General features: G+C 36.9%; 1 protein-coding gene across 2 annotated transcripts; it reads left to right on the top strand.

The window, feature by feature from the left end:
* Positions 1 to 204: 204 nt before the first annotated feature.
* On the top strand, positions 205 to 7,681 carry G6PC2 (glucose-6-phosphatase catalytic subunit 2). 2 transcript variants are annotated; one of them, XM_036254342.1, is made up of 5 exons: positions 205 to 512; positions 1,123 to 1,232; positions 3,174 to 3,285; positions 5,432 to 5,547; positions 6,327 to 7,681. In XM_036254342.1, exons 1-5 carry the CDS (start codon positions 295 to 297, stop codon positions 6,836 to 6,838), a joined length of 1,068 nt encoding a protein of 355 aa, XP_036110235.1. In that variant the 5' UTR covers positions 205 to 294; the 3' UTR covers positions 6,839 to 7,681. The 2 variants fall into 2 exon arrangements, with proteins under 2 accessions (XP_036110235.1, XP_036110236.1); XM_036254343.1 differs by lacking the exon at positions 5,432 to 5,547 and having other exon boundaries at positions 242 to 512; positions 6,327 to 6,428.
* Positions 7,682 to 10,390: the final 2,709 nt, after the last annotated feature.

Here is a 10,390-nt window from a genome sequence, read left to right on the forward strand (position 1 = left end):
ACACAATCCAACTGTTCACTTAGGGAGGTTGCATAAGAAATTCATTGTATCTTTACCCAAATTTCCCCTTGACTTGTCACAGATCAGCATGTACTTCACCTCTTTGGCTCCAATTAAAATTATAAACAGATGAGCTTTTCAGCAGACGAGGGCAGACGTGCCCTTTCCACAGATGGTCAGCGTCACATGTTGCAGTAATGGCTGGACACGCCACAAGGGTACCGTATAAAAATGGTGGGACCCAGAGCACTTCAGCTCCAATCGCTCTATGTTTAGGATTGTCTCTCGTTCACGATGGATTTCCTTCATAGGAATGGAGTGCTCATTATTCAGCATTTGCAGAAGGACTACCGAGCTTATTACAATTATCTAAATTTTATGTCCAATGTTGGAGACCCCCGGAATATCTTTTCTATTTATTTTCCACTTTGGTTTCAACTTAATCAGACAGTTGGAACTAAGATGATATGGGTAGCAGTCATTGGGGATTGGTTCAATCTTATTTTTAAATGGTAAGACTTCTATTTTGTTTCATTTTTTCCTAATGTTTATTCTTAAATTTGTAGCTTTGGCTTAATGGTCACATTTTAGATGTGTGTAGTTTTACTTGGAAAATCTTTCAAACATATTAGGTAACTTGAAACATGTATTCATAAATAGAACTTACAAAAGTGATAGAAATATATACTTACATACAAATGTACATTCATATACAAATGTATACTAATTTATAAGTAAGTCCCCAAACCCTGTAACACATACCTGTGATTAACCAAGAGGTTAGTTAAATGAGCAGTACCACACTGAACTGATTGGTGAGTCCAGGGACCACTTCGATATTCCCAGTCTAAGTACCCAAAGCACCCACAGGACTTTGCATGGAAGGAAAAAAAGTCTTTGTTTTTTATTGAAAATAGGATGCTCAAACTCCAAATGACTGTGTCATTCTCTATAGTGAGAGAGAGAGCAGAACCCAAGTTTTTCAAAGTTTCTTAATCATGAATTTTCCTCATCAACCCTCTGATAAATCATTTTATTTCGTAGGAGAAAACAGCTAGTCTCCATTTAGGTAATAGCTGTGTATTTAAATATATATGCATATTCATATTTCTTCAAATACAGGATATTGTTTGGTCATCGGCCTTACTGGTGGATCCAAGAAACTCAAATTTACCCAAATCGCTCAAGTCCATGCCTTGAACAGTTTCCCACTACATGCGAAACAGGTCCAGGTAAGTAATTATAGCAGCCTCAAGTTATAAAGATATTCCAACAGGGAGTCATTATGTATGATTATCATCTAATAAGTGTATGATATCATATACAGGATATTAAAGAAAATATCATGAGTGAGGATGCTAAAAGTTCATAAGCATAAAAATTGCTAAAGAGAAAAAGTTTTATGAGCAATCAAATTTCATTGTGTATTTGTAAAAGGGTAAGTTAGGAGAATATGCCTTAAATACTTTTATATTTGGCATTTATTTTTTGAAAGAATGAAATGGTTTGATACTAAAACAAACAAAAATGTTAGCTAAAACAATTTGCCAAAGAACTATATTAAAATCCTAGAAATGTTTATTTATCTACTGCTGAGTACCTTTCAAAGTTACTGTAGGTCTTCTGAAAAATCTCACAAATGAGGAAAGAATAGACAAGCTTTCTCAAGAAAGGTTAGGATTTCCTGGTATTACTATGGCCAGTAAAGATATCTCTGATCTTAGAATGATTTCTTTACACTTTATTTTTTTTCTCTTGTGTATATAGTATGTAAGTAGCCTTCTTGGGCCACTTTCCTTTTTATTATAAGTAAGACTCTGTATGAGTGTAAAATCTTTACTGTGGAAGTTGAGTTTAAGACTAGAAAAATATTTTTTGAAATATATATATATATATAAAGAAGACTACATGTTGTTGGTTTAATTTATAAGACTGTGTTATATTATACTTCACCTGTGTTATATTATAGTATAATATAACAATATATAATACTTCATATTATAGCTTGTTACATAGCTGAAAATTCATATTTGACATCCACTGAAACTAACTCCGAAAATAGTGAATGTATAAGTTCTGTTATATTACAATACTTAATTCTTTATATATTTGGCTCCCCTAGTAGGCTATGTTCCACCAGGATGGGGATGGTGTATATTTTATCTTTGTGAAATCAATGTGGGATGGATGGATGGATGGATGGATGAATGGATGAATAAATAAATGAATGAATAACCTTTGAGATGATTGAAATGCTACTTTGTTTTATTCCATCACTTTCCAGCATGTGTTCTATCTTATGAAACATTTTCATGGGTGGAGGGGAGAAGGATATATTGCATCCTACATTCACTCCTTAGAGACTTACAACTCTAAGCATATAAAGGCTCTGAAAATTCCTGCATAAGAAATAGATTTGAAATAAATAGATCTACAAGAAATAGATTTGTCTTTGTTTAATCTAGCATTTTTTCAAAAAGGGACTGGTGTTTAACCTGAATGAATCTCTACTTGGTAAAGACTCAGGGAGAATATCAAAGGAAAGTGATTTTTTAAAAAAAATTTCAAGCTTCAGGGGAAAGACATTCTAGGAGTAGAAAGGCTAGCTGTCTCCAGGCTTCTTCTGCCAATACTGATGCCCTCTTTACAGCATCTCCATGCCAAACAAAGACTTTCATGAAGCTACTGGTCATAGGATAGGCATAGAGGTAGCTGCTAGTGTGTAGCAGTCAACTGGCAAATCAGATGTAGCAATCATATCCTCTAGATATTTGACTTTTCAGACCAAGGAAAATGAACTGATTTAAGGTCCAATACAAGCACTTTATTTTTATCATCAATTTAAAACAATTGGATATGAACAATGACTAGACATATGGCAGATTTTGGTGTTACACCCTGAGTTTGTAATTAGCCTTCAACATTTTAATTTCTGGAATTTGATGAACTTGAAAAATAAGGAAAAAATTTTGAAGTAGTGTTTTGAGGCTCAATTTGGCTCATTTTTTTTTAAATTTCTACTTATGTCTAAACATTACATATAGCCTGTGTGCTATGGTTTTTCTCTGAGTAATTTGTAATTTTCATGGCTAATATGCTTTTTTACTGTCCATCTCTGATAATGATACTCTATTAACTACCTTTCAAAAGAAGTGACAACTTTGCTTTTGCAGGAAGTCCATCTGGTCATGCGATGGGCTCTTCATGTGTCTGGTATGTCATGGTAACGGCTGCCCTGAGCTACACTGTCAGTCGAATGGATAAGTCATCTACCACTCTGCACAGGTCAGCTTTGTCCAGTTTCTGTCGCACTGGAATATAACAATTTTGAACACAGAGTGTCCTTTTAAAAATTCATTCAGTATACTTTTAGATATTGAAATGTGCTTTTTCTATTCTATTATAAACGAAATAGCAAGTGAATAGAAAATTAATATTGTATTTTAAGGTAATGTCCTAATTATCTCACAGTTATTGCCACATTACAGGGTTGAAAATGTTTAATTGATTAATGATTTGCTAACTATGCCTTTGGGTTTCCATAATGTAATAGTCACTTTGGTATCTCATAAATAAGTCATTTAAAATTACATAAGGACATTTTGCATGTACATTCTCTTGCTGTAAGATTAACTAGACACTTTAAGAAGCATCATTCCCCTTGAATGCATCAGTTAATTTAGTATAATTATGCTTCTTTCTTTGACTAGCCAATGTTTTTGACATCAATAACATATTCCAGCTTTAAAGACGTTGCAACCTTATTAATTAAAAACATTCTAGAGGCAAACTTAAATCGGAATATTAGCAGATCTCATATTAGTAGATTTGTAATGTTTAGAAAGGCCTTGAACTTTAATATAAAATTACTCAAAATTTTTGTAGGAATTAAGCTGTTTCCTTCTCTTCTTTCCTGAAATAATTTATCATTAAAACAATTCTGAGCACCACTTTAATCATAAATTATTAGGCTACCAGAGATAAGATTTGTCTGTTAATTGGTTAAAAAACATGATAACATATGCCATTATATGAAAATTCTTTTAAAATAAAACATTTCCATCATATATTCTACTTTTTAGAGTAGTATTATAGATAACATATGAAAGAAATGACCAAAGAAATTTGGGGACATTCAAATTTTATTCTAATGAGACTGTGACCTGTATGGCTTAATGTATTCATTAGCCAAAACAACCACAGTAGAAAGTTGTTAAATGTAAAGAAATTAGCATTTCCTATCCATAGACTATTTCTCAAAGTAGGAATCTAGATAAGGCTTACCTTCTTATAGGTTATTTCTTTCTCCAATTTCCAAACCTGGAAAAATGTTTGTTTCTTCTAAAAAAATTCCCATAACCCTTTTTTAATTTTTATAACTGCAACAACACATCATTCATCAAAATTTATTTAGAACCTACTCCTTACCTTAATATTACCAAATTCTTGTTTATTCTTCCTCTTTGGAAGTCTCATTTCTCTCTATTCCTTTTTCAATAACCAAAGTTTGGTCTGATTACCAGGAACAAACCACTGAGAACCCCCCAAATTCTTAGAATTCAATATTGCTAGTTCTTTTTTTAAATTAAAATAATGAGTGTTGCTTTAATTTTAGTATTTTATGCTTTTGTATATTTTTCTTTTTTATTTCTATGTATTGATTTTTAGAGAGAGACAAAGAGAGAGAGAGAATCATAGATTGATTGTTTCACTTATTTATGCATTCATTGGTTGATTCTTGTGTGTGCCCTTACCAGACATTGAACCTGCAACCTTGGCGTATTGTGATGACGCTCTAACCAACGGAGCTACCCAGCCAGGGCCTACTTTGTTGTTTCTAATCCAAAGTACATAATCTGTAGGTTAATTTCCTTATTTCTTATTTTCTATATCTCAAAAAACAATGAATCAGGACTCCTTTGAGAGTCTGAAATTAAACCCAATGAAAATGTGCCCTTGATAAAATGCAGATGTGCTTTTCATCAGAGCTATAGCTGCCCTGGGAGTTTTCTTCAAGCAAAGAAAGGCTGAGAGAGAGTAAAGAGGAAGCATGTACAACAGAGAGGACAATATCCATAATTCATTCTTGATCATTCTGATGCTAGTAATTCCCCAAACTTGAATTCCCCCTATTCCATTAAAATAATTATTAAGATGTCAACTTCGCTTCCTTTTATAATATTTATTAAACTCTCAGGATAAAGCACTTATAAATGCGTTAATAAATGTAGACATTTCTGTTAAAGTTTTTCAAATCCTGTGAAGCACATGGAAACATTCTGAAAATAAGACTCTAGAATCAAGCTGTTTTGTCAGATGATTTCTCTGATTCAGGTCCTCTGCTGTCACCCCCCCACCCCGCCCCCCGCCTAATGTTATGAGCAATACAATTTCTTTGCTTCTTACACTTTTATCTATTCTTCCATCGTAGACTGACCTGGTCATTTCTTTGGAGTCTTTTTTGGTTGATTCAAATCAGTGTCTGCATCTCCAGAGTATTCATAGCAACACATTTTCCTCATCAAGTTATTCTTGGAGTAATTGGTGGTAAATATGATCACTTACTTTTGATTGTGTCATTGGAAAGCTTTTCATTTATTTTATGTTCTCAGATTCTTCCTGGTCATCAGTTCCCCATTCTAGGTACTTCTGTTAAGTCACCGATACTGAATGCTACCCTGAGAGCTTAAGTGGTTTAACACACCTCTCAAATCCAGCTCGTACCCAATGCACAGTCTCGCGTTAACCTCTTAGTGAGATGGGCTTCTCTGAAGTGTGACTGGAGCTAAGTCCAACTCTCAAACCACCACTTCAGACAACCTGCTTGTGTCTTGGTTGGAGGGACGTCATCACGGTCCCTCAACCTGTGTACCCTGCCACTCTCTCCGAAACACCTGGAATGATCATGACATGACTATGAACTTCATACAGCAGCTGCTCTGTATTCCTAAAGCGGCATTCCCCATGATAGAGTTTCTGCCATTCAGCCCCATGTGCTGTTCAAAGCCTCTCTAAGTTAGTTGGCTGTGGCAATGGAAATATTAATTGCAAGCACCTAGGCCAGTGCTCTGCTGTAAAGTGGGTTGTCACTCAGTGCCATGGATTCCTGAAAGATCCCCGTCCTAATGTGGATAGTGAAATACCATAGGGCAAGTGTGTATGTTTAGTTACTACTTTAGGAAAGGCTTTGGAAAATGGATAGAACCTAGGTGTCTAATGTCCTTTATCATTGGAAACTACAGCTAAATTCTTTAATGCAGGGAGATATGATTCACTGGGAGCTCAAGGGCAACTAGTCACCTTCAGCGTCTCTTTCTAATCCCTAGGCATGCTTGTGGCAGAGGCCTTTGAACACACTCCAGGCATCCAAACGGCCAGCCTGAGCACATACCTGAAGACCAACCTCTTCCTCTTCCTGTTTGCTCTTGGCTTTTACTTGTTTCTCAGACTGCTTGACATTGACCTGCTGTGGTCCGTGCCCATAGCCAAGAAGTGGTGTGCCAACCCCGACTGGATCCACATTGACACCACGCCTTTTGCTGGACTCGTGAGAAACCTCGGGGTCCTCTTTGGCTTGGGCTTTGCAATCAACTCAGAGATGTTCTTCAGGAGCTGCCGAGGGGAAAATGGCTACAAGCGGAGCTTCCGGCTGCTCTGTGTCGTGGCCTCGTTGACCACACTCCAGCTCTACCATTTCATCAAGATCCCCACTCACGCAGAGCATTTATTTTATGTGCTCTCATTCTGTAAAAGTGCATCCATCCCAATGACTGTGGTTGCTCTGATTCCCTATTGTATCCATGTGCTGATGCAACCAAGCGAAAAGAAGATGAACTAGAGCTGTGCAGAGTTAGCGCTCTGTCGGCCCAGGAGGCTCCTCCTCTTCTGTCCTGCAGTGGAACCACAGAGCGGGGGCAGACTGGGGGCTTTCAACCCAGGGCCACACAAGGGCACCCACAGGCCTCCTCCCACCCTCACGTATTTTTAGGTTGGCCTTCGCAGTGCTTGCTCTCTCTCTCTTTAGTTGTCAACATTTAAAAACCAGGCTACTTGATATAGAAATCTGAATTTCTGTTAGTTTCTGGAAAAATCTGATGCTATGGCAATAGAGAACCTGGATTCCCAGCGGGATACAGATTGTCCCCAAGGGGAGGCAGGCACTATCCATCACAGTCTGCAGCGTCCCCACAGGAGCCAGTGTCGATACCTTTCTCACCTTCAGATGCTTCTGGCTCTTGGGGGCTCTTCAGTGACAGCCGAATCTAACCCCTCAGTTTTCAGATAAGGTCCTGGAGGCTCAGTCAGGTAAAAGAACTCACTGTTGTCCCACTACCATCAGAGCAGGAATTAGAACCCAAGTCTTCTGACAAATATTTGCATTACACTATGTTTTGTTTATTCATTTTCAATAGGTAATACTTTGTAAGATGTTATGTAGGTTCTACAACAATTACTATGTATATCAGCTATTTTTCCAAAAATAACATTAAAATGCCACGTCCTGTTTGATGTAAACCATGCACGCAGGGCTTCGAGGGGGCCAGCGATGGCTCTAGGTGTGGATACATATCCAAGGGAAAGGAAACAGGCCAGGCCACTGTAGACTTGAATTTCTGCACAACTCTTGGTCTCTGTTTTACGGAAGTGATTTCTAATATTTCAATAAATGCTGCTGAAAATAGTCTGCTTAGAACATTATTTACCCCCAAAAGACTTATTTTTTTTCTTTATTGATTTTTAGAGAGAGAGGAAGAGAGAGGAGAGAGAGAGAGAAACACCGACGAGAGAGAACATTGATTGGCCACCTCCTGCACACTCCCTACTGGGGATTGGGCCCACAACCTGAGCATGTGTCTTGACTGGGAATCAAACTGCGACCTCTTGATACATAGGTCGATGCTCAACCACTGAGCCATGCTAGCCGGACCCAAAAGGCTTATCTCTGTACTCTAACATACTTTGTCTTTAGGAGTCAATTTTCCAAACTAGGGAAATCAAGTGCCTTCTTCAAGGTCATACTCCAACAAGAAAAACTATTAAATGTTAGCTGGGTTAACTTCTATATATACTGAACTATTATTAAAATCTACAGGTTTACTTTAGAAAATTATTACTGATGCAATATTAATGTTATACTATGAATTTCTCAGTAAGGTTTTTTCCTTTCTTATTGGACCCAGTAATTCTGGACTTTAGGTTGCTAACTCTGTTATTTCAATCAATTACATTTTGAGTCAGATTTTGCTACATATCTTATTGACCTGTGATCTGTTTCATGTAACTCTTTTTCAAGGATATCAATGCATGATTTATTTTAGATGATGACATTAAATAGTCCATGCATGTTTCTGAAAACATAACAGTTCGAGCAAGTGCTATTTGACAATGTATTGAGGATAACAAACCCTCTAAAACTCAAAGAAATTATTGGTCCATTTCTAGGTGTATTTGTAGAGTATATGCTGTTGCTTTTACAAATCACACTTAATAGCTGTCTTTTTAAAAAGTAACTGAACTTGATTTTGGTGATTGGGTGATTCCTAAGCAAAAAGCTGAGGTATGAAGAAATATTATCTTTAAAAAATTTCTTTTTCACTTACAGTTTACACTCAATATATTTTGTATTAGTTTCAGGTGTAAAGCATAACAGTTAGACAATGATATACTTTACAAAGTGTTCACCCCGATATTTTCAATACTCACCTGGCATACATAGCTATTACAATATTATTGACTCTATTTCCTATGCCGTACTAAAGAAACATTATCTTAAGAATGAAATGTGTCTCATGTTGATGTGACATGTGGGGTGAAAGAGAGAAGAATGCTTCTTAACGTGTGAGCCTTGTTCATTGGTTCCAGCCTCCCAGTTGGAGTGACCTTGGAAAGTCACATCAAGCCTTTCACACGTCATGATGTATATGCCTCAGCACTTATTCTTCTGCACTTGTCAGAGATCTCATTCCTGAGAAGAGCTCGTTCTCAAAGTTTCTGTTGAGATTAGTAATGTTAACATTGAAGAATCTTCCATCCTAATACAGTCTCAGCCTGCCCTTACCAAGGCCCAAGGAAGCTGGGCGCTAATAGCTGAGGAATTCTGCTACAATGCATGACTCCATCATAAATCCCTCTCCGTTGTCTTCAGCCACCCACAGTGAGTGCTGTCTGTTGGATAATCCACAATCCTCAGAAGGGGAATACACCATGGTGCGGCCTCGTTTTCTGGAATTAATTCCCAAAGCTCTACCTTACCTGCCATAAAGCCCTGGCATCCCCACGTGGTGAGATTTCCCTCTTTACTCTAGTTGACGTCTCCTGGAGGGATCCATATGGAAGCAAATGGCTTTTGCAGTCGAAACTGCTTAGGCAGCAAGAGGAGCAGCTTCTCACAGCCTTGGAGAATAATCTGCTTTTAATAATGATGGAAAAGACTCTTCTGCTTCCGATTTATTTGCCAAAAGTAAGTGGAATTTAGTTCATTTGACTTGCTGTTACTACATCCGTGCATTCAAATTGTCTACACACCGTCATATTCAGGAGACAAATGTCAACATCATGAACTTTCAGGATGAGAAAAATCTAGACAAGTGACTTGAAAAACTGTCCAAATACATATTTGAAGAGAAAAGCAAAGGAATTTATTATTGCTGAAACTAGCTATCAAGAAGAGTGTTGGGTCCCTTTCCTTTGACAACCTAGTGGCTGGACATCTGTCTTAGAAGGTTAAATTGGTGCCTTCTTTGGACCTAGTTCAGTATACCAGAAGGGTGGTTAAAAACTTATTATAAGATGCCTTTGAAACTCAGTTGTATCTCTAAAGGTTTCATATTTATTCAAAATCTGCAAATAAATCGAAGATTAAATTAATAGATACAGAAAAGCCTTGGTATAAGAGAAAGTAACAAAACAAAACAAAACTTGGTTTTAAATGTGATTCATTTCTTGAGTACATTAAAAGTGTATATTCCAGCATTTCTCAATTGGACTTTCTACATTGATGGAAGTATTTTGTGCTGTCCAAACGGCCATCTGCTGCCACATATAGCTCCTGAGCTCTCGAAATGCAGCAAATGCAATTGAGAATTTGCGTTTTAAATTGTTACTTACTTTTAATTTAAATTTAAGTAGCTATGTGTTAGTGGCCACTGGATTGGATAGCACAGATCAAGTCCCACAATGCTTTTCCCTGAAAAATAATAAAAGTGTTTTTCAAAATATCATCACCTGTACCACATTCCTGTGAGACAACATGAATCGTTATTCATTGCTTTATTTCATATGAGAAAATTGATTTGTTGGCAGCCCGGGGAGCTCTTGATTAGCTCACAGATGTTATTTTCCAGGTGAAAAAACAATAGTGATGATGGGTAAATCCCATTGTGATCTTTAC

Source organism: Molossus molossus, unplaced genomic scaffold (assembly GCF_014108415.1).
Source record: "Molossus molossus isolate mMolMol1 unplaced genomic scaffold, mMolMol1.p scaffold_m16_p_11, whole genome shotgun sequence".
In the NCBI taxonomy this organism is placed as follows: domain Eukaryota; kingdom Metazoa; phylum Chordata; class Mammalia; order Chiroptera; family Molossidae; genus Molossus; species Molossus molossus.

Excerpts from the sequence above, each read along its gene's own strand:
- G6PC2 (XM_036254342.1), top strand. The coding sequence starts at position 295 with ATGGATTTCCTTCATAGGAATGGAGTGCTCATTATTCAGCATTTGCAG. Across the intron at positions 513-1,122 it reads TTCAATCTTATTTTTAAATG|GATATTGTTTGGTCATCGGC; the intron begins GTAAGACTTCTA and ends CTTCAAATACAG. Across the intron at positions 5,548-6,326 it reads TATTCTTGGAGTAATTGGTG|GCATGCTTGTGGCAGAGGCC; the intron begins GTAAATATGATC and ends TCTAATCCCTAG.